Genomic DNA, 25,291 nt, shown 5'->3' on the forward strand with positions numbered 1-25,291 from the left:
TCGTCCATCCAAAAATGGGAGGGGTGGGGCTGGGTGGAGAGGGGAGGGTGGGGAGGGGCTGGGTGGGGAGGGTGGGGAGGGGCTGGGTGGGGAGGGGAGGGTGGGGAGGGGCTGGGTGGGGGGTGGGAGGGGTGGGGCTGTGTGGGGAGCGGCTGGTCACCCCGTGGTGCCCTTATAAAACTCAACGTTTAACCTACTCACGCCGGCTTGTGCCCGCCCTCACAGTCGGCCATATTTGCGGAATACACCACGCCGCCGTTGACCCTGGCCATTGACCGAGCAATCCAACGTTCCTACCAGCTCCCTCCGCAGCAGGAATGTGTTTTTCTCCAACCTTTTAAAGCCACAGTGTTAGTGCCGCCTGTGCTGCGTTGAATGGCCGACCAGGGATACACAATGGACGATGTGCCTTGCTGGGAGTGTTCATTGCGTGCCAATGAAACGGTAACGTCTATGTTTGTTTTCTTATCATAGCTGGACTCTTACCGAGTTGAGTGACATCCAAACATGCAAAGCGATGGGTTTGACATCGAGCCATTGGTGACCGGGAAACTCACTGCACTTGATTTGCAACTCATGCCCGAGTTTGTGTCACCATCCTGATGATGCTGGATGCAATCTCCAGCGAAACATCGAATTAAAATAAATAAATAAATCTCATCATCCTCTTCCTCCTGTTTTGTTGAAACACCAATCGGCGTTTTCCCTCCACGTGGCTCTGTCGGGTGGTGGAGGGTTATTAGTTGAAACAAAACCTGCTGCACAACGATCAGCGAACCAAAGAGAAACTACTCAATTAATCGCTGCGCTGGAGAACCAGTGGCAGAAAGCTGGAGTCGAACCCCGCGTCTCAGGAGTTGTGGCTGCCCCCTAAAAACGACTACAGCCCCGGGCACCCCCCCCCCCCCCCCCCACGAATTGCATGGGTGGTGGTAAACGTGGAGCGGGAAGGAGTTGAATAAACAGGGTGACACCCCCCCCCCACCACAGCCACACTGCACCAAACTGAACCACACCGCCCTACAACGCTCCACACAGCACCACACTGCACTACACCGCACCACAACCACACTGCACTACATGGCACCACACTGCACCACAACCACACTGCACTACATGGCACCACACTGCACCACAACCACACTGCACTACACAGCACCACACTGAACCACAACCACACTGCACTACATGGCACCACACTGCATCACAACCACACTGCACTACACAGCACCACACTGAACCACAACCACACTTGCACAACACCCCGACCACACTGCACACCACAACCACCCCGCAGAAGCACCGCACCACACCGCACTGCACTACCCCACGCCACAACCACAGCACACACGGCGCAGCACCACAACCACATCATAATCACACTCCAATGTATCGACGAGACAGAGAAGCAGACCCACGGGGCCACTGACCGCTCGCTCGCTCTCTCTCTATCTCCCCGCTCCCCTCCTCCCCGCCTCCATCCATGACGGCAGCTGCACGCGTCAGCGTTTAATTGACGCGCGCTTCCTAGGGAGATTGGCAGACACCAAACGTCGCAGCGCTTCGTGAGCGACTCCGGTGGTGGTGAGGTGCGTGGGCACGGGTGGGCAGGTGTGGAGGGGGTGAGTAGGTAGGTAGTAGGTAGGTCAGTGAGGTAGAGACGTAGGTGGCTCGGTGGCTATGTACTAGATAGGTAGATATGGAAGCAGGCCAGTGCGTAGGTAGTTACGCAAAGAGTTAGGTAGGTATGAAAGTAGTCGACAGATAGGTTTGGCAAATGGACCGGTTCCTCTCGCTTGCGTGAGACCTCGCCAACTCGACTGATGCTGTGAATCCTGTGAATTGTGATACAGTGCGCGGTTATACGAGACACCGCACCCGCCATGCGCCATCGAGTGGCATCGAAGTCACCACAGCGCTTGTGCATGGCTACGTGTACTTTGAGGCCATCACGTGTAACGTTGAAGGTTCGTTGTCAGCAGGCTGTCAGAACAGACCCATGTATTATGAGTTGACCAGCTGAGATGACTGGCAGATGCACCACTTGTGCCCCCCACTGTGCCACCTCGCTTTGTTTTAGCCGCTCGGCGCTCCGCTCGTTGTTGTGAGCGTCGCTCCTCCGCCCACCGTTGTTGTTGGATGTCGATTGCCTCCAACTGCCCAGTGGCGTACTTCACGAGCCTCCTCTAGAGGTCGATCTTGACACCGCCTGTACCAGGTCAACGTCAAGTCCACTCAGCTCCCCATCCTCCCGTACCGCATCAGCTCCATCTCTTCTGTAGCCTGTGCCGCGCCCGTTTAGCCCCCCTCTACCTGGCCAAACAGAGAAGCTGCTTGGCCATGCTGTGGGTGGGCATGTGGGCTGCAAACTGAGATGACCTGACCAAGTGCCAATGTTTACACGCCGCACCAGGTACTCGCGTCCTAGGGGAGGCCCAGAAACGGTTCAGATATTGATCACGGATGTTGTCTGTGGGCGGGGAGTGCGCTAACCACTGTGTCACCGCTCCCGACCACACACGCACGTTGAGTGTGACATTGGTGTCGCGGGGCGGCTCGGAGATGGGTCTCAGCGCTGCTGATCGCCGGCATAACCGATGTCGTTCACGCCACTGCTGGCAGAAATATGTTGAACTTCTTTTCCAACGCACGTGGCCAACCCTGCCAGCAGATTGATATGTATTGGCCTACTCTTCCACGCCGGACAGGCATCTTTGTCCTCGGCGCGAGTACCCATATTTGACCCCACCGATCACACGCGAATTCTCGTCTGTCGATGTCAACTCCGGTGTTACCCACTTATACGCTGCCGGGAGGAGGCCAGGGGGAGGGGGCGTGAGCCACGCTAGCGGCCGAGATTCAATCAACTTGCCCCGTTCCTTCAACTGCTGCGCCCGGAGATCGAATCGAGCCCAACGGGCAGCAGCAGCAGCAAATCCCCAGCGTATCTCGCTAAACGTCCGCTTATTTACGAATCTACTCGCCACCCTCCCCGCCTGGCACGAATTTACGCGGCGTTAAGGATTTTGGGGCTTTATAAATCTCCGTTAAGTAAAGCCGTCGGGGTAGCCAACTTCCGCGTCAATCGGTGCATTTAGTTGTCCCCTTAACCCGCGATACATTTGCCTAAGAGCGTAAATCAAACAAGGTGCGCGTGCCGCACTCCACACACACGCGCGCGCCTCTATTTACGTGAGCTGATTAAACAAAAATAGCAGATTGGTTTTGTTTGTGGTATTTGCTGTCTTTCCCTCCCCCCCACCCCCTCCACCACTGAGAGTGAAGGAGGCAATGTTTTAGCCAGCTGGGCGTCTTCTCATTCTTCACGGTGGGTGGGGGGGAGGCACAAATGAATATCTCAGGACCGGGGGGTGAAATAAAACCAAAAACAGTTCGCATTAAGCGTTAACACATTATTCATTATTGGTTACGCAGCGATGGTGATGATTTTGAGGACGGATTCGTGAGGTGTAACGGTAACCGCCCATTCGCCACCTGAGTGACGGTGACTTCGACACAGCGGTTGTGCCAGGCTAGGTACACCTGTCTGAGGCTGTGACGTGAAGTGTCGTACGGTAGGGCTTTGCTGGACAAGGAAGGGGTCACTGAACAGACTCCGATTAGCACCGTTGGCTAAGTACGGTAGGAAGGAAGTTCAACATACTTACAAATAGAGGCGGGTCTAGAAACATCCCTGGAGCGTGTGGACGGTTCGCAACGTGACGTTTAAGCTTTTGAAAACAGGGGACTATGCAGTGGCGGATTATCCTCGTAGCAAAAGTAGCTACATATGTAGTAGCTACGGGCCCCGCACTTTCAAGGGCCCCGCGCTAAATGCTTTCATGCTATCAATTTCGACGCCTTTTGGCGTCATCTGGTCCAACACCAATGGAGACTAGGCTCTAAGAAAAGCTGTCTCGGGTGTGGACCAATCAACTTCAAGGACAGTACATATCATTATCATTATCAGAGTTGTTTTCTTTTGTTTGCATTTTGACTGCTTGTGTTGTGGTTATTGCAAACATGATGCCTTGTATAAAGGTGTCAGCTTTTGTAACAGTTGAAAGGGTAAAAACCTATTACTATATTACTATCAATTTCGGTCCAGTGATTCTGCACTTGCTCTATTACAATAGTACTATACCGCATTCAATTTTATGAATGACTGGCTGTTTAAGGTTAGAGATGTCGCATTATCCGGCTGTATTGAAAATGAAAAAAATACAATTACTTTACTATGCAAGTAAAAAAATGTGTGCTTTAATATGTTTAATTTAGGGCCCCTTTATAACATGCTACAGGACCCGCGCAGTCGTTTCGGCCTGTTGCCTCCTCGCTGGAGGGCGGAGTAACGGCCACACACGTTCCGAAATCGTGGCCGATCACTCACGGCAGCGCTGGTGAACCTTGCCTCGAAGCAGCACGACCATCCGCAACGCAGTTGGCAGAGGACAAGAGGAGCACTTGGATTAGAGAATGCACGCAGTGCCAATGACATCCTCCGACCTGCGATGAAAAGCGGGCTTCGGCAGGGATGCGTCGGGGACGATGGTCGATAATTATGATGGCAGCCAAAGGAGGGAAACGTGCCCAGGAGGACGCGCATCGAGGAGACGGAGCAATTAGATCACAATCAGGATATTTATTCATACCGGAGGAACCCAATAAGCTCGTGTGTGGGTGCTAGGTGGATCGATGCGTCGCAGGATCGTGAGATGGCAACTGCTTCGGGATGCCTTTGTCCAGCAGTGGATTGACCAAGGGAGTGGCGCCCGGCACACCACATCCAGTATACCTCACTGTTGCCCGTGGTTGCCACTAAAGCCACGCGCCAGCTACTCCAGTCTACGAGGGAACCCGGGAAATGGTGAGAAATTTAATCCCCGATTTGTTCGAATTCAGGTTGGGTGTGGTCCTCAGTTTGAGTTTTGACATTCCCGATGAAGGGGATTCATTGTTCATCGCGCTCAGTGCAGACGTGAAGCCAATGCAGGAGGCATGGCGACGGGTGCAGGATCACAACACCTGGAGGGGGATTCGAAACAACGGCCCACTGATGGCTTAGCCATGACTACGGAATCGACGCGCAATGCAAGTCTGAGTTCAAACACCATTATAGTGTCAGTTTGAATCGCATGACTGTATGAGGTCATATCCCATGGGAGTCCGGTTTTAAATACCGCAGTATTGCTGCGGTCAAATCCCAGTGGTTTCGAGTTAAAATCCCATTAAACCCTCCGTTTAAATCCCACGGTAATTGGCGCTTAAATCCCATTAGCCTGGCCTTCAAATCCCTCAATAATGTGGGTTCAAATCGCATGATGGTTTGAGGTCAATTCCCCATTAGTCCCGAGTTTAAACTCCTTTGTGATCCAAGTTGAAATCCCCTGACAGCCTGGGTTTAAACCGAGAGGGCTTTATTACAGCTGCCTCAGTTTCATTTCCGAATTGCGTCACCGGTTCGTCCAACAAAATACCACGATGCGATTTCTCAACCCCAGTCTCCGGTTCATCTTCGCTCACTCGTCGTTTCAACTCATTTCGTTTTTTTTTATAATTATTTTTCCCCAAAACGGTCATCCCAATCACACTAAATAAGCGTCGCATCGTCACGAGACGGAACAATACGTTGAGATTTCTCGCAGCCGCGCGACGCTTCCCGTCATCACGGCCCCACGGAAGTGGATATTGCAGAGCAACCTCTGAGATCCCATCACGTAACCTCTGGTCCACACTGTCAAGGGCTTTTTACCCTACCGCACTCGGCCATGTGAGAGTAACGTTCGCCACATGACAGCGACTTCAATATTTTCATGTTCAGGAGCTGTAAAATTGCCGAATTCAGTACAGAATAACATTTAACAATCTGACGGTTCGTTTGGTCATCGGTGACCATGCCGAAACTATCAACTCACGACACTTGGGAGGACGCGGTTTAATCTCGGGGGCAACTGGTGCCTGGATTCGAACCCAGGATCTCAGAGGGCTCCAGCCCAGCTTCGTGACGTCTCCGAGGCAGCGGCGGCCACCCTCCCCGTCGTTCTCACCTCAACGAGTGCGCCGCACATGTGCGTATTACACGCGTGTGCGCAGTACGCGAGTGTGCGCGTTACGCGAGCGTGTGCGTGACGATTGGAGAGAACACAAAAAGATCCGGACGTGAAGTTTAATATTTTTCTTACGTTTTTTTTTTCTTTCAGCTTTTTGATTTTTACAAAAAAAAACAACGGTCACATAAAAGTTGGAAGTTACAGGATGGGTGCCATCATTTATGAAAGTGTTACAGGAAACCCCGGTCGTTTCACGGGGCCCGAAGTAAGACAACAGTGTTAATATTTTACAGCAAGTATTGTTCACGTGTGTGTGTGTGCGCGCGCGCGCGCGTGTTCTTCTCAATCGTTTTTTTTTTTGCGCTCGCGTTAAAAATGACTGCAGATTCGTTACTGTACAATGGATCTTATAAGAGCTAACTCTGGCGACAATTAACCGTTGGCATGAGCAACTGCGTCCTCAACTCCCGTTTCGTAATTACATAGTCAAGTGGCGTCGCGCCCGTCCGTGCGTGTGGGTCAGCGGTGCGCCACCTCCAGCGCCACCACCAAGAGCGCCAACCTCCCCCCACCCACCCGCGCCACCGCCGCCCACCACGGGAAGGGAATGCGAGATCTGTAGAATAAATCAGTAGGGTTCCCCCTGAACGAGGGAGCTTCCCGCAAAACACACCACCGCCACCGCCGGTGAACCCCCGACACAGGCGACACTCACGGGAGAGAGGTTTTGTGCACTGTTTGAAAACAAGTATATAAAATCATAAATTACACAAGAAAAAAACTAAGTTTGTAAAAAGGTGCATCTCGTTTTTTGTGTGTGTTATACTCCCGAGCATGGCTGGCTGTAGGGCAGTGCTCTCTATTGAATTTTGTGTTCGCACCATCGCAAAGTGCCCTTGCATTACTCTATCTTTTGGGGAGGGGGGGTAGGAAGGGGGGTAGGGGGGTAGGAGGGGTGGGTAAGGAATAAGAGGGAATGTGTATGGACGTGTTGTTGGGGTGGTGGGAGAAGAGGGGGGAGGGGTGGGCGGGGGGGGTAGGAGAGGGGCACACTCCGTTTTATATTTTACAACCGCAATCAATATCCAAGTGGGAGGGGGGGGGGAGGGGTGGTGGATCATAACCCTGACCTCCCCACGCCCCCCCCCCCAAAAAAAAAACCACCAGCCGCTGCAGCATCTTAGGGCCGCCCCCCCACGCCCCAAACACACGTTCATGTTCAGCAACCACAAGTAAAGACGGGACATGCAGATTCACTCCCGCAGACACCGGGATTCAGTGTCAACAAATTCTCAGCCAGCCCCCGCCACCCCCCCCCCTTTTTTTATGAGCCACTCGCAAGCAGCTCCCGATGTGTTTTCGGGTTCCTGGAGAATTCAGCTGCAGAAGAAGAAGAAGAGGACGACGACGAGGAGGAGGAGGAAGCTCCCGGCACGTGGAGTGAACCGTCGGACGTCCGGTGGCCTCTCGACCCGCAAACACACGCGGGGGGCAGCCGTAGCAACGGGCACGAGGCACCGGTCCCCCGCACGCCGGGGCACAAACAGGAAATCGCTCGGGAAGAGTCGGGGCAGCCTCCGGACCCCCCCCCCCCCTGGGTTCACGGGGGGCTCGACCCCCGGATATACACCCCCCCCACCCGCCCCAGCTCCCCCCCCCCGCCCCACCTCACCCCCACAGGGGCCCCTGGGCTGTGATCGCCACTGACCACTTGGCTGCGTGACCCTTGACAACTCCGTCCGCTCGTTTTAGTCCAAACGCCATCCACCCCCCGCCCCAACCCTGCCCTGCCCCCCAACCCCCCCCCGCCCCACAACCCCCTCAACCCAATTCGTTGCCACCTTGACGCCCGGTCAGTAGAGTCCCGGGTTTTTGAAGTACATCCTCGATTCTGCAAAAGCGACAAAAAATCAAAGACAAGGAAACAAAGACGACCGTGATTAATGACTTGCGATCCAAAACGGGGGTTCGTCGGTTCAATTAAATCCCCCGGCACGGCATTCGAAACGACGGGGGGGGGGGGGGGGGGTGAGTTTCTTAAATCCCACGCCCCCGACTGCCGCCACAAGGGAGTAAAGGTAAAGGAGCAATCGCTGGTTCACGCCGCTGCTGATGGGAGAGGCCTCTTACAGAACACCCCGGGTTTCATCACGCACGCAAATACTCGTTGATTGGCTGAAAACGTCTTGCTATGCAAAGGATTGCAGAGCTTGGGTGAACGTTGGTAGTGCCGGCTCACTGCCTGGACGCTGCCTTCGGGCTTGGTTGTGGTTCCTCGGCGACTGAGAGATGCAATTTGCATGAACGATGACGCTATATGTGTAAAACTCAACATTATTATTATATCGATATTATAACACGGGAAGCTCCACAGAGAGCCCATCTATGTGTAGCCAGCTTCTAAGAGCTGGCCAGTGTTGTCGACAAATGTTTTTTGTTCCTGTTAATAGTGCTAGTGTGCCACTGCAAACACAGAAGCATTGTCAAGCTATACTGTGTAAACATATATACATACAACACGACAGTTTATCAATGTGCCATTGTCACGTCTAGCGGCAGCACGTTTCAATTGAGAACCCTCACGGTAACAGGCGAGCAGTGCACCACCTTGCGCGAGACAACAATCCTTGACGATAGCACAACTATTGCAAGTGAAATGCGGCCTTTTTTTTTGCTGTTGTTGTGGCAACGAGCGACTGAAACGCGACGGCGCCGTTTAAAGCAAGGGGCTCTCGCGAGCGCGGCGCATGTTGGGCGCTACGCCGCCATCCCGACCACCCGAGTTTGATTCCCGATGATGGCAGCTGTCAGTCGGCGAGTGATGTCATAACCGGGCAATCTCCCCCCCCCCCATCTCCCCCCCAACCCCTTCAACCCCCAATCCCGACCCACCGACCGCCCCCCTTCACTGACCGGCGTGAAGTATGGGAAAAGAAAATAGCGACGTAACTGACACGGTGTAGGGGAGACCTACATCGTTTGGTGGCTTAAGTGCAGCTGGAATGGCCACATGCTCTCATTATTTTATGTCCGCGTGAATAAAACGGATTACTTGACGTGCTTTTGGCCACCCCCGCCCCCCCCCCCACCGATACGTCGCCTCTCACGCACTCTTCCTTTTAAGGCCACGGTGTTATTTTACGAAATGTGCCGAGTGTATTTGTTTTCGTCACGCGTATATCGTAGAGTGGCTCACACTATCCAGCCAGGTGGCTCAGCGAGAGGAGCTCACAAGCGGAAGGTTGCGAGTTCAACTCCCCACCGGGGGGCAGGCTACAACAACAATCACTTTCCGGGGGAAGCCAACAGAGGCATATGATTTCACCGCACCCCTCCCCGCCATAGGAACGTGGAATTTACAGCACTGGCTCAGCAGAGCCATGAGCAGGAGATGAGCACCAATGCCCCTCGATGGGCATACGCCGCACGAGCGGCATAATCATTGTCTTACGTTGTTCCGCGTTCTGTACGCGCGGATATGAAAGCTCTCTCTCTCGTTCTCTCTTCGAGCGACTTTATTTCGTGTAATTCCAGCAGAGATCAGTGGACGAAGCCGTATCTTTTAAAGCGGCTCACTGCTGCTGCGTTCACATCTCACGGAGAGAGGGAAAAAGGAAAAAAAAACACACGCAGAAAAAAAATCCAGCACTCTGAGCCAGTCCCTGGCCATCTGTTCCTTACAAACAGAGAGAATGTCTATTCCCAGCCCATCTGTTAACCGGGAAATGGGAGGGGGTGGGTTTTGGGGGGGGTAGATGGGGGTGGTAGGGGGTGGGGGGCAGGGGGAGGGGTGTGGGGGGAGAGTGTTGGGGGGGAGGGAAGGAGAGAGCGAGGGGGGGGGAAGGACGCCCAGAAAGGTGATGCAGATGGAAAACGCATGGGTGAATCTTGCATGATCAAGACAAAATGTAAACTTGATGATGATGATGATAATCCTCGCGATTTGATCGTTTACAAGAGCCCGACGCTGCCACAACGGTGTGGCGAAGGTGAGCGAATCAGTAGGTTTGCGATCCAGAGGTCGCCGGTAAGATGCACTCTGCTGACGCGGCAGTTGAAACAACGGTTCCCCTGAGATCTGTGCACCAAGCAGCAGCACCAACATTTAGATATACAACAGCGGTTGAAGTCGATCAATCGGCAGGTTGAGCGTAGTGAGGTTGAGTGTGGGTACTGCCACCTCTGCGGAGACGTCTGACCGGTGTGAAGAAGCAGGCCACAAAACACCCTCCTCTGGAAGCCGACGGCCCGGGCCATCCTCCACAAACCACGCCCTGTCTCCTTAGCGCTGATGTGTACACAATGCACCAGGTACTCGTTTGTAGCTCAGTCGACCTCGTGGAGGCCCAGGACTGGTTCAGAGAATCGTCACTGGTGTTGGCCGTGAGCTTGAGTGGAATTCGTGTGGCCGGGTTCGTAGCACAGCTTCCGAGACCACTACACTACCGCTCCCCACGTGTGTATATATGTGTGGGAGGAGAGGCGCAGTAGTTAGCACACTGACCTGCGAACCCGGCATCCCAAGTTGAATTCGCACCCATGGACCAACATCAGTGACAAATATCTATACTAGATCCCGGGCCTCCTCTAAGTCGACTCAGCCTGAAATAAATACCTGGTGCATTGTGTAAACATCGCCACTCAGGAGACCAAAGAGACCGGGCGTGGTGCTGGCCACTCACCCCCTCGTGTTCCGGGCCGGCCTCCATAGGTGCTACGCGCTAATGGCACTTTCCCCAAAAGTCTATTGATGGCTCCGCGGGGGATCTTTAGCTTTGTGTAGTATATATACACGCACTTTTAATAGAAAGAAAACCATAGCCACTGGAGAAAACCCACACCCACGAGAAGATAACGCTCAAAAATTCATACACAATCCCCCAGGGACGCTGCGCACTCTCTTGTTATTATCCGCTAAGTGATGTGCGCTGAGATAGCGTAGTGTGCCACTGAAACACAGCCTCCACGCACAGCCTCGGCCTCCACACAGCCTCCACACACAGCCTCAGCCTCCACACAACGTCTACATAGCCTCCGCACACAACCTCAGCCTCCACATAGCCTCCACACACAACCTCCACACAGCCTCCCCACACAGCCTTCAACGCACAAACTCCACAGCCCCTACACACAGCCTCCACGTGCCGCTCTTGTTCACCTCTTGTGACCGTTTTGTCCAAAGCTTACTTTTTTCGCTGAAGATGTTCTGGCTTGCTGGCAAGAATCGAGCTGGGCACGCGTGACTACAGTGGATTTGGTGTGCCGAGTTCGGAGACATTTTTCTCGTCGCTGGTAAGACTGGAGTATGTTGCACGTGACCAAGGAGAGTCAATATGGGGCGGTGGCCCGATAAACGTGACTGAAATGGATCCCTGTGTAAATCTATGAGTGTCTATGTTAAGTCTATGGGTCTCAATGTAGGGTTATGGGTCTCTATATAAGTCTATGGATCTCAATCAATTTGAGTAGTTGTGTGTCTATGTAAGTCTATGGGTCTCAATGTAAGTTTATGGGTCTCAATGGAAGTCTTAAATTAAGCCCTGGGCTGCGCTGCAACTCAGGCCACACTGAGCCACTCACTGCCACCTCCTCTCTGCCACGCCACCCTATAGGCGATTGGGCCTCTAATGTTCCCTCTAAAGTGTACTTGGCCTGCTCTTCCATGCTGGCCAAACGTTTTGGAGGAGGGGGGAGTACCCACGCTTTACCCAACCAAATGCAACACACACATCGAATAATTAATCAACAACACGACTCGTTTAAGTTCCTGAAAAGCCCTCAACACGTGGTGTAAAACGTCGAACGTTTGTAGGGCTATAATCCTACTCGCTAACACGGTGGCGGGGGGTGGGTGAGTGGGGGCGATTGGTCCCAGCGTCACCACGCGCGCGTTTTAAAACGCCGAGTAACATTAGCCATTAACCAATTGAGCCATCAAATTAGCCGAATATTAATATTTACTACCACGCATACCGACAATAAACGTTGTGCAAATATACCGGCAGGCTTCACACGTTCGTGAAACCCGCTCGGCCTTTCCCCGTGCGCACTCGCAGAGCCTCCCTCCGCCTGCATTGCACTTCGCAGGGGCTGCTGCTGCTACCGACGCGCTGGGCTGCGCCGATTATGGAATTAATCACGTAACACTAACCAAGGTGCTAATAATTATTGCACGCATGCCTTGCGCAGTCCTGCGCCAGCTTTAGCTTTTGATGGAGCGGGGGATGGGTGGGGAGGGAGGTGCGGTGGAAATGGGGTGGGGGGGAGAAATTGCTCGCAACATCTGCTGAGCAGTTGGCGGATCTTCCCTTTTCTCCGGGAGGGGACACCTTTCAAATTCTCGGTGCGGCTCGAATCACATTCGAGGAGGCGCTGTAAGAACACGCGCAGTCGCATCGCCAAATCCCACACGGACCCCACCACCTCGCCCACCGCAACCCCCCCCACCACCCCAGTGATCAGGCACGCTGTTGCCAAAATAATTCCGCGACCTAAACATTTGTGTAAAACAGCGCAGCGTGCGCGCGCGAGGCTCGTAGTGGAGTTCAGCATTTCAAGTACCGCCGCGTCGGCTTATCGGCCAGACGCAAGGATACGGCCAAAATTATGCCCGCTCCTGTTTTTTGCTCTTGGTTTTGCAGCAGAACAAGGGAGTCACGTTGGGTTGGGCTGCCGGGCGGTGGCGGCGGTGGTGGTAGCGGTGGTCGTTGGGCGACATGCGGCAATCAACATGCATCTAATAAAAGCCAGTGGAGTGGCATTGTTTGCCGAGGAAGTTGGGTAAGCGTTTCCCCTCCTTGTGTGTTGTACCGGTAAGGGGGCACAAAAACAGCAGTCAAATCGGGCGCATTAATCAGAGTTTTATCAGAAAGCAAAAACATCCCGGGGGCCCACTCACCCTTCCATCTTGCGCACTTCCACGCCAGCAACAGTCCCGCAGATTTATTTTGGGTCAGCTAAAAAAAATTGGTACCCGAGTAAAAAAAGAACCCCAAAAAGCACATTATTTTTATTTGTTATTGCTGAGGTTTTTTTGTGTTGTTGACGTTTTACGTCTCTCAGTGAGAGACAGGAAACGTAGTAATCAGCGGGAGGTGGGGGGGACGTGATAACCAGCCCCTGGCGGAACTCGAACGCCAAAAAAACAAGCGGGCCCAGGCGACCAGAGCCAACGAAGCGTTTCTATTTGTGGTTACTTAGCAAGAAACGTTGAATTTCAACCGGAGCGGTCCCCGAGTGAGTCGGTGAACGGGCGTAAATAGTTCCGCTACCCAGCACACCACATCCACTGTACTACTCAAGTTAAGGTGCCAATGACTCTCCGGCATGGCCAGCGTCCCCGAACAAAAATATTGCGCGACGAATTTACGCCGCCGCGTAAGAAAAAGACAGAGAGAAGGATGGGGGGGGCAGTGGCGGGGGGGGGAAAGGGAGGCAGCGGGTGAAATAGAAGAGGGGCAGAGGATAGGAAAGAGGGCCGAATGTTTTATTCGTGGCGGGTTGAGTAATGTTTTTTCATGGAGGCCCGCGTCCCGTGGAACAGAGGCTGGGCCGCGCCCTTGAGCCAAGGTTACGCGCCGGGTTTGGTATCAATAAAAGCGGCACCAGCACAACCCACACGGGTCAGGGGTCACCTGCCATTGCTTTTAAAAAAGATTGGATCGATTTTTCTTGCCGGCGCGTGATGGTGTGCAGGCTTTCTCAGGCGCGCTCCATCTTTCCAATCTCCTCTTTTTATGTTTTGTCTCCACGCACCCCCAACCTCCCCCCCACCGCACCCATCCCCCACTCCCCATCCCACCCCTTCCCCTCATCCCCCACCCATCACCCCTTCCCTGAATGACCAACGCAAGTCCCATCGTATCCTCTCCTCCTGTCCCGTTCATTCCCTGCACTCCCCCCCAAACCCTGCCTCTCACCCCACCTTCACCAGCCACCCCCTCCCCCCTTGCGAAGCAATACTCTCCCAACGACTCGTATAAATTTGTGTTAGCATTTATTTATTTTTCATTAGGTCCCCCTCGATTGTTTGTTATGGTTTATTACGGGGAATGCTGCATGCTCCGCTAGCGCCGCCGCTATTAAAATGTTGCCTGCGCCGCGTGTCCTTGCTGGGTAAACGCACGCCGGCCACAGGCGTCGTAAATAATGCATCATTCCTCAACAACTACTAAGCCCCGCAAATCTAATGGAGCCCAGAGCCCCCCCCCCCAAGCCCACCCCTGCCCCCCCCACCCAACCCCCCCCCGCACTTCCGATGACTTCCAATACATCTGCCTATTGCGATCCTCAGACGACGACGATCTCCCCGCAGTCCCTGCGTCTGCCCGGCAACGTTAACGGGCACGGTGTAGTTTAGTCGGCAGGGAGGCGCGCCCGCTGGGGTACAATTGCGGGGAACCCCCCCGTCGAATCCAAGACATCTGGCCAGCAAGGAAAGAAAAAGAGTAGGCCAAATGCCCCTCTGGAAGCGGCTGTGCAGAGAGCTCTCTTTAGGTCCCATTGCACCAGCAGTGGCATGAGCAAGACATTGCAGGGCTGGGCCTTTATCTTGGTTTGTGCTAAGCAGGTATTAGCCTGGATAGGGCTTGGGATTTAACTAAAACTATTTTTTATTTTACCCGGTAAGGCCCCACTGAGCTATATAGCTCTTTCTCAGAAGCGTCCTGACCACAAATGAAAGCCCAATGAAGTGGCTTATCGCGTGGAAATGAATCGCAGCCAAAGAATCGAAATGCATGTTGTTAAATATGTACTGAAAAAAACAGAGGACCCGGAGAAAAATCCACACGACCACGGGGAGAACATGCAAACTCCAAATATATAGGCATCGTCAGGGCAAGATGGAACCCTTAACCTCCTGCATAGCAGACAAGGGAGAAAACATCTTGCCACCGTGGTGCCCCTGGATGGGCAACAGCTGAACGTAAAACAGGAGTTGTAGACCCACGTGCCCGCATGCCGATTCGCCGAATCAAGCACCCGGGTATCCTCGGCTAGAGATCACCGTGCAGCGCAGACACCGCCACCCCCACGAAACTCTGAATGACAAGCCGTCTTTGGTGGAAGCGGACAGATTGTGGGGCCCCAGGTGTGGCCGATTAGCGACATAAAACAATCAAGTGGCTTAATGAGGCGGGACAATGAGCCCACCTGTTTACAGGGGGGGCTATCGGGGGTGGTAGCGCCCGTAGTGGCAGTGGGTGGGTGGGTGGTGGTGGTGGTGGTGGTGGAGGTTGAATAAGTCCGTTATTTATCCGTATTATTTCCTACGCCGCTTAGGCCGTTCCAGCCGCCCAGCCCACTGGCGGCGTGAGGCATAAGCAGAGTAAAAGTCAAAGCGCAGGGCCCCCAAGCGAATCGAGGGGCTCTGTGGATTCCTTGAACAAAACATATATAGATGCACCAAATATCAGCTCGAACGGAGATCCAATTAAATATAAAACGGACACATGAGCATAACGTAAACATACCAAGACAAACTCTTTGGTTCTTTGGGTAAAGTCACGTAGGTATAAAATAAAATAAATCACGACGTTTCGGGTGCAACACAAGCGTCCGTCATCAGGTGCCCGAAGCGTCGTGATTTATTTTATTTTTATAACTACATGACTTTATCGAAAGAACGAAAGAATATGGATTCCTGCAGTCACGAAAGCTTCAAATCAAGATAATACCAAGACATTTCGATTTAAAGCTTTCGTGACTGCAGGGATTCATATTCTTGGTTATTTCGGTAAAGTCACGTAGAAGGGAAATTATATTATTTTATTATTTTCATTATTTTTTTTATTTCCCTTCTACGTGACTTTACCGAAAGAACCAAGAATATGAATACCAGGACAATGAATCTATCGTCTCAATCTTGTCTGCGGCTCTCTTGTCTCATCTCACTGCATCCGTCTCTTGTCGGCATCCCTCATTTCACTCACTATCATTCTGTCTCATCTGTATCTCTCCTCTTATCGCAATGCAGCTCGATCTTTTGTCCACGTGTCTCTCCTCTCAATACATCTCTATACATCCATGTGTCTATCATCGCACGAGGATTTTAAGAAATGTTAACGCCAGCACCCCCACAATCACTGCTTCCAGCCGCTTGACCGTCCCAGCGACGGCTTTGTAACCATCGCCGCTATTTAATTTTTCTCTCTGCTATCAAGTAGGGGCATTGTCTGAAACGACGACTTACACACACACATATATATTCCTCTTTCGAGCAGCGTCATTGATTCATGTGCCGCACCATTTACGCGAGTACGGTTTGATTGGGGTTTACATGGCCAGGCTTAAACGGGGACAACGATTAATTACAAAACACGAGTAGCGTAGCGTTCGAATAACACGCAGTACAGGTAGTGCGAGGTGGGGGGGGGTGTGACGTGATCGTTGTCTCTGTAAGCAGATATTAACTCAAGCAATTATACAAAAAAAAAACCTCAACTTATTCATCAATAATAGTGGTGGCCTTAAAATAAGAAATATATCAAATAGGTGGCCTTTTGGGCAATCGCCCTTCTTCGTAAAATGTTATGTGCTTGTGAGATGGGCCACTGCCCCAAACGTCGCCTATTATATATTTTATTTTAAGACCACACACACAGTGTTGTTTTTGACGGGCGTGTTGAGTTGTTGTTGTTGTTAATTGTGCATGTGCACCATTGCCAACGTAGTGGCGGCAGCAGCACCGTCACCAAGTAAGCAGAGGCAAGTCGCGGCCGGATTTAACTCGAGAACCTGAAACTCTCAACTTCTGCGCGGGTGTTTGCGGTCACGCTGCTGCCGTGTGTCCGTGTGTGTACGTTGAACTTCTTGTGCAACGTGCGTAGCCAACTGCGCTAATCGGAGATGCGGTGGGAAGGAAATCGGAGGCAGAGCTCTCCAATGTGTACTCGGGTTGTTGTGTTGTTGTTATTGTTGCTCTGCGTATTGCTCGGCACGCTGTGTTGGGCGCAGCGTCGGACAATCTTGACCGAACTGCATGCGGGACTACAACCACAACACACGTCGGAGGATCGTCTGAAACTACCCTGTAGATTCCGGATTTGTCACACCTATTTTTATTCATTTACACTTTGCATAAGACTGTGTGTATATTTGTGTGTTTAAATGTGGAGTGGTGGTATAGTGGTTCACGCACTGCTCTACAAACCCGGCGACCTGAGTTCATTCCAGCTCACGGCCAATATCGGTGAAGAATATCTCAACCGGTCCTGGGCCTCTCCGAGGTCAACTAGGCCTTAAAAGTGAGTACCTAGTGCGGTGTGTAAACATCAGCACTCGGGCGGGGTACTAGCCAGACCACTCGGCTGATATCACCTGCCCCAGGATCCGTGCAGCCCACACAGGGTGATGGGGGGAGGGGTCTTTGTCTTCGCATAAATATAAGACGAGTGCTTTCTTTATGAAACTTCATTGTCTTATCACAAACTCAAGTGGTGGATGACTGGATGGCTGTGGGCATGCGGATTTACGGGGCGGTGTTTGTGAGTCGTGGGGTCTCCTTGGTTAATTAATGCATCATGCCACGGGTTCCCACACATTCCCACATTCCTTCACTGGACGCCTCCTCAATAATCCCACCCCTACAAACCCCCCCCCCACCCACCCCCACAAGACTGCCCTGCCTAACTTCCTGAACATTCCCAGAGAAGCTCCGCATAATTCACGAAACAGTGATCCCAGGGAATGGAGAAATGTTGAGGTTGGGAGCCCAACCTCAACATTTCACGCACACGGTTTCAATTCCTCACCGCGGTGTTTTCCAGAACGCTCCTGCTGCTAGCCTGGCTTGGAGTCGGGGTTATCGGCATGAGGCAGATCCACTCGAGCACAAAACTAGGTTTCTCTGTAATCATAATAGTTGTATATTATTGTACGGGATATTCCTATAATCGTATAAGCAGGTTTATAAGTGAGTTTGGGAGAAAATAATTAAAGACAGATGTGGCTGGGTGCCAAAACAATCCCCGGAACGGGGTTCCAGACTGTTCTAGCTGAAATTAAGCACCACTTCCACGATGCGGCGATAATGCGGTACATGTCCGATTATATACATCCTTGTCCAGCCATTGCACAAAGACGGTCACTGCATCGCGCGCTTTCAGATGCGCTTCTGTGGCCGTCTGGAATGCTCTTCCTTCCGATATCAGGAAGCCACTGGAGCTATGCACTTTTAAATCATTTAGATTGGTAACTCACTTCTTTAGAACTGCTTTTTTATTGTTTCTTGTCCTTCCTCCGCACCTCCGATTAACATTGTTGGCTACGTATGGTGCGAAAGAAGTTCAACATACATAAGGGTGCACATTAAATCGTATCGTCTGTTTATCAACGAATGATTATCATCACTCGTTCGATGTTTTTTTAAATATATTTCACGGCAAAGTATGAAATAACGATTACAGATATTACCCACTTTGTGCGTGCTTTGTGAAACGATTTTCCCCATTCAATAAAAGCGTCGTGGTTATGTTTGTCGCGTGATGGTCAAACCGATGCTTCAAATTGCTACAGCTGCAAATATTCACCAAATTAAGTGCTACACCAAATGTAACGATTGGAATTTTTTGTGCAGCCGCTGGTGACTTGGTGACTTGGCCATGACCATCAACTGTCACACCTGGAACCGGAGAACGTGGACATCATCGTGAGTGTCCAAAACCCGCATTTAAACCCAGGATCTCAGCGACGCCGTTACATTGCTTGGACACGGCCTTTTTGAACCCCCTGAGACAATTGGCCATGATTAAACTAAAATTTTTATTTTTTATTTTACCAGGTAAGGCCCATTGAGCGATACAACTATTTTGCAGGAGCGACCTGGCCATAAATGATAGCTCAACAAAGTGGCATATTACGTGGAAATTGACAGTATAGCAACCAGATATTCGAAACGCATGTTTCTAAATATGGAGGGGAAAAACGAGAGGACCCGGAGAAATATCAACGCGACCACGGGGAGAACATGCAAAACTCCAAATATACAGACATCAGGGTCGGGATCGAACCTATAACCTCCTGTGTACCAGGCAAGGGAGTTAACATCTCGCCACCGCGGCGCCAACAATAATGAACTCACCTTGTTGAGCCACTCTCTCGTTCTCCCCCTGTCCACTTCTCTCTCCCTCCATCATGGGGCTCAGTGGCTCTGTACCACACAAAGACAAAGATTCCCCATGTAGCCTTTAGCTGACTTGTTGAGGGCAAGAGCTGTTCGCGAGCACTTAGCAATGCCTAGCACCTGCTCACCTCTGAATCGTACACATCACACATGGGCACACACGCAAGCACACGTGTACCTGCAAAAAGACACGCGCACAAACACACACCCACAGATGCATAACCATGTACAAGTGTATACACAGCTTCAGACACAACCACATGCACACATGCATAGGCAAATACAAAACACGTGTACATATGCAAAGACAAAGACCCCCAAAAGCCTCAATGGACTTTTGGCGCAAGTTTTGTTAGTGAGCACCTATTAAAGCCAACACGGCGCCCGAGGAGATGAGTGGCCAGCACCACGCCCGGCCGCCTTTGTCTCCCCAGTGATGACGTTTACACACTGTACCAGTTCCAAATTTAAGGCTCAGTCGAACGAGGGGAAGCCAAGGCCCGGTTCAAATATTCACCACTGTTATTGGTAGTGAGCGGGAATCGAACCACTGTGCCACCGCTCCCCACATGCGCGCACACACTAACACACACACGCGCACACGCAAACACGTGGAAACACGTGCACAGGTATGCACATACACACACACGCGCGCACACGCACGCACCCACAACTCAGGCACGCACCCCGCGCAACTCCCTTTGAAATATTATACTCTCCAACTAAACGACCCATTACTGCAGGATGGCTCTCATTTATGGTGCGGCCCCTTATACCCGGAGTGCACTTTTATGTGTGCACGCCAAGTGTAGGATCCGGGCCCCAGTGCCGGCCACACGAGACTCTAATGCAACATTACTTGATTGGCCTCCGTGTCGTATTTTAACCGTGGTGGTGTTGTTGTTGTCGGTGGGCGCGCGTGTGAGCAGCAAGCGGCAGAGCGCCGACACAATGATCAGTGATGACTGGAAGGGTCGCGACACACGCACGCACGCGCGCGCAAGCGGGCGACTGGGCGGGCGCGCTAATCCGTTTGTGTGTTTGGGTCGCCTTCCCTAGCACCCCTGGCAGGCAGTAGGGGAGTGGGTGGGCAGGGAGGAGGGGGGTGGGCTACCGGGCGGCTTTGGTGCTAAATGTTAAAGCCTTGGACGCTCTCCCGGCATCGCCTTTTTTGGCCGCGCTGCTTGGTATTTACATTTTTTTGCGAAACAAAAACACGGAAGAAGAAAATATATTAAAATCAATCCAGCGCCCCCCCCCACCCCACCCGCCCCCCTATAAACATGCCCTTCACGAATAGTGAGCCCTCCCGCACATTTTAATTTGGCGCCGTGGATTTTTTGGAATCACATCTGCCGTTTAGCTTTTTTTTAGTTTATCTCCATGACAAAAACTGCCACAAGTTTTACGTCAAAATCTTAACGCCCCGGCGATGGTTTGCGGACACGCGCTTTTTTTTTCTACAAACATTTACTGCCAACAACAACAAATTTATTTAACAACCACACCGATGGCAGCTGCTCCCAGGAGTTCTGCCCCTCGCTCAGAGAATCCGTAGCGGCAGATTTCTGTTTGCAGCAGATAATTCAAATTATGAATTAGCGGACAAAACTACATTTTCAGTCAAAGTTAAAATCCTGCTGCTGTCATATCTGGGGATGGAGCACCCAGTTCCTACCTCACTGTGCTTGACAGAAGTCACAGTAAATCAGTCAAACTAACTGATGATCCAGCACTCACTGTATCACTCCAGTCACTCTCTCACTCACTGGTGGTTAGTCGTCCCCGTTTCACTCTTCCTATTGGTACTACCGTGGTTAATGTCCCCACGAACTCTGCTCATTGATGCATCTACCAATGTTGAGGCTGAGGTCTAGCAGACACTGACTGTTTCGTCTCGTCCACAGTATATGTTCATTCACTACTACACTGCAGGTCGCAACAATACACTCGCAGCCACTCACCCACACACTCACCCGCTTACTTACACACTCACTCACATACTCACCCACACACACACACACACACTCACCCACACACTCACCCACTTACTTACACACTCACTCACACACTCACTCACCCACACACTCACTCACCCACACACTCACCCACACTCTCACTCACTTACACACTTACTCACACACTCACTCACTCACACACTCACACACTCATTCACACACTCACTCACCCACACACTCACCCACTTACTTACACACTCACTAACCCACTCACTCACCCACTCACACATTCACTCACACACTCACTCACCCACTCACTCATCCACTTACTCACCACACTGTAGGTCAAAACACTTCTCTTTGTGCAACACACGTCCCTCATGCTGCTTCACTCTCGAATCCCCTCCTCTCAGCATCATCTCTTTTCCCCAAGCTATTACGAAAATAACTTTGCTGATAATTAAGAAACACATGTCTATTACAACTTTCACAATAGTGCTGTTTGTTGCCGGCGGCTTCACATTTTGGGACTTTGGGTCTTTGCTCAACAACCGTGATAATAATAAATTAATAATTTCACATCAGACAACGGCACACGGCAAACGTTTGATTTTTAGTTTTTGCCGTCCGTGTTTGGTGTGAAAACTTCTTAATATTCCAAGATGTACATTTTTTTTTCATCTTCAGGACATAAATGAACCATGCGCAGAGAAAGAATATTCATCAGGCACCGGCCGAGCGAGCCCCCTAGACACCCCCTTCCTTCTAGATTTGCAGTTTTCGTGACTGCAAGGATCCATACTCTTTGGTTCTTTCGGTAAAGTCACGTAGGTAAAAAATTATAAAAGTAAAAAAAAAATGTATTAAATCACGACGTTTCAGGCACCTCAGCCAGAAGCTTCTATGGTGGTCCCACCTGATGACGAGCGCTTGTGTTGCACCCGAAACGTCGTGATTTCATTTATTTTATTCTTTATTTTATTTGTATTTTTTTACTTTTATAATTTTTTACCTACGTGACTTTACCGAAAGAACCAAAGAGTATACCCCCTTCCTTCTGCCACACCACTGACAATTCACAGTGGGGGAGAAAAAACAAACTCAACACTTTGCCGTCAATAACGCCGTGGCTTTGAAAGGAAAAGTATACAACAGGCGACAGTCCGGGCAATGGCTCTGTCTCACAGCACATACACTCAATCACGGAATCCATTTTTACATTGAAGGCCACAAGGTGGTGTTGTTACTGATGAGTGTGTGGAGTTCGTTTTTGCTAATTGCGCTTGTGGCATCACTGCCAATGCGGCAGCAGCAGCGTCACCAGATCATTTAATTAATTTCACCGGCAAATTCGGCTCGCTCCGTCTCACTTGCCCACTGGTCACTGTCCTCCTTTTCCCGAGGATCGTCCCCTTTTCCAGCTGCATCCTGGGAAGTCCTTACATTTTCCCGGGACAATAAAGACCCGGTTTTTGTCAGTTGCATACTGATGATCATAGTAATGAATACACCGCTCCGGATGACACGCTTACACATAGTTCTCCCCACTTCCACTATCGTGAGCTATTCTTCTTTCTAACATGTCTCCTGGTGTTTTGTACATCAGAGGTGGCAACTACGGTTTGTGCCGTAGTTGATTACGAACCTACGACGTCCGTGTTCGAGTGGCAAGGATAGATTTGTACCGAAATCTGGTGGCATTGCGTTGAACTTCATTACAGTCTACTGCAAAGTTTTGAAATACCTAGGCTGACTGAAACATATTTCCGGGTTTGGTCCGTGAAAAAAATTGGCACTCTAGTTGCATCCTGACTGGTTACCTCATATATATGTACACATTAGAATAACAGACGGATGAAATCTCTAAACGTCTCTTTTTCCTAATGCCTTATTTATGAATTTTGTGAAATGCCTTATTAGAGAGAGATTAACTCGCAACAACACGGTCATGCAGGCGGGCCTTCGGGGACGAGCAGGAGATTGGAAATGTTGGGTCTCGTGGGAATTTCTCCGCTTTCTCTCCCAACGGTTGCCCAGTTCAGGAAAGGGGCCTGCACCCCACTCAAGGTCGGTCGGTCGCCTTCCTCCCGAAGCTCCGTTGGCCTAAAGTCTATCAGTTGATGCAGAACCACGTATTGAAAACGCAACACAAATTTGTCAATAACACTGTGGCCTTCAAAGGAAAGGTATATAATAAATATGCGGAGTTTTTGGGCAATAGCCATTCTTCTTCAAGTGCTAATAAGAAGAAGGGTCATTGCCCAAAACGTCGCCGATTACAGATTTTTCCAGTTAAGGCCACACAGGGCAATTGACAAAATGTGTTGCGTTTTCTTGGCATTTACACGGAGGCTTCGAGGCAGAACCTTAGTTAAGATATAAATGAATATTTCTTCCCCCGAATATTTCGGTTTAAAATTAGGGTCACTGTCATCAGCAGCAGCATCAGCAGCAGTAGCAGCATTTCCACTGCTGGATTCGGGCCTCCCTCGGCAAGCCGATGCCATCTGTCACTATAACACCCTGTCTTCTGTATATATGTTTTTTTATTTCAAGGCCACAGTGTTATTATTGGCACGGAAAGTGTTGAGTGTTGTTAACTGTACTTGTGCACCACTCCTAACGCAGCAGCATCGCCAACATAATTTGTTTAATTTTACCGATAATTCAGCTCCGTCTACGTCTCACTTTCCCACTGGTGGCTCGGGATGCCACCTGCCCTGCCAGCGCAGCTGCGACTGCAGTAGAAGCAGCCAAACAATCCACATTGTTGTATCACATCCCTCTCCCGTTTGTCCTGTCGACAACAGTGGTGCCTCTTCTTGGTTCTTTCGGTAAAGTCACTTTACCGAAAGAACCAAGAAGATGAATCCCTGCAGTCACGAAAGCTTTAAATCGAAACAGTGGTGCCGTGCAAACGTCGGGCGACCCTGTTGTCCATACAAGTCGAGCCATACATTATCATGTCACAGCGGGGAGGGAGGAAGAGGAGGGAAAGAGGAAACCCCAGAGAGACTCGGCGCATGGAGGCGAGCTCACCTCCGAGGCCACGCAGGCCGTCGGGGTTGGTGGCCTGCGTGAGCGCGTGCTCGGCCTGCTCCCGCCGCTTGCCCTCAAACTCCAGCGCCTCCTGCAGCTTCCTCTTGGCCTTCTTCTCCTTCTTCAGACGCTTCTGCACGAGTTCTGCGGATGCGCGCACGGTTTGCGAAACAGACGCGCGCGCGCGCACAACGAGAACGCATAAACACACGCACGCGCACACACAAACGAAAATAAAAAAGAGAAACGCAGCCAAACTGTGCATTGTGTAAAGAAAACAATGCCATCAGGCGGGCTCCTGAAGAAGAATTGCATTGTGGTCCCACATGTCTATCGGTTACCATCAAAATAATTGGTGGTGGCGACGGCAGTGAAGTAGTCATCGCCGACTATGTGGACCGGTTTCGTCCTCATTAGCACTCATCAGCACAGTATAGTACAGTCACCAATGCTCACTGCTGCAAAGTCTGCCTCTGGAAACCTTTTTATGTGGAGTCCCCACTTCCACGCTACCGGGCCCATGTCAGCCGAGCTGATGCCGACAATAATCAAATCTGTAGTACGATGAGAAAACTCCAAAGCAATAGAATGACAGTGTAGGACTGGAAACCCGTATATTTGAAACAAGGCATAAAAACGCATAAAACCTAGCATAACTGCTTTTCGAACAGATTTGTACTGCTTGTTGTGTGAAGTTGGTTGTCCTTCCCCCGCACCTCGGAGTAGCACGAGTGGCTATGTACGGTGCAAAAGAAGTTCCGCACACATGCATAACGCACAAAGGCCGTGTGCTTTTTACGAGTGTTTTTTTTTGCGTGTCGTGTTACGGGGACACGGCTGCCACCTGGGATGCCCTTTCAAATTGTTTCGCGAAGAGGGGGAACGCCCGATGTGAAACGCTCTGAGACGCCCCGGCGTACGGGAAGGAGGACGGCTTCCGTCAAAAACACGCTACTCCACCATCGACATCGCAACCACCGTGCTCAACCCTGCTGCGACTCGTCGCTTTCTCCCGATGGCTGTTGTTTTATTCGCTCGGCCGCATTCGCTTCGCCTCTACTCCATCTCCCCTACGAGCATTCTCTACCACGTCCCGGTTGTCGGTGCAACGTGGCTGTGTT

The 25,291-nt window shown here is 51.2% G+C and overlaps 1 protein-coding gene across 8 annotated transcripts in view; it reads right to left on the reverse strand.

The window, feature by feature from the left end:
* Positions 1-25,291, reverse strand: part of LOC144937589 (dachshund homolog 1-like) — a 259,425-nt gene that overhangs the window by 83,583 nt on the left and 150,551 nt on the right. For 7 of the 8 annotated variants that reach the window (XM_078864902.1, XM_078864909.1, XM_078864908.1 and 4 more), the window contains 2 exons: positions 24,171-24,314; positions 19,132-19,200 (listed from right to left, as the gene is read on the reverse strand). In XM_078864902.1, coding sequence (XP_078721028.1) covers positions 19,132-19,200; positions 24,171-24,314 — 213 coding nt within the window. Of the gene's footprint in view, positions 1-7,833; positions 7,942-19,131; positions 19,201-24,170; positions 24,315-25,291 lie in introns of those variants that run through there. The other variant, XM_078864903.1, reaches the window with a different exon arrangement.

Source organism: Lampetra fluviatilis, chromosome 19 (genome assembly GCF_964198595.1).
Source record: "Lampetra fluviatilis chromosome 19, kcLamFluv1.1, whole genome shotgun sequence".
Taxonomy (NCBI): domain Eukaryota; kingdom Metazoa; phylum Chordata; class Hyperoartia; order Petromyzontiformes; family Petromyzontidae; genus Lampetra; species Lampetra fluviatilis.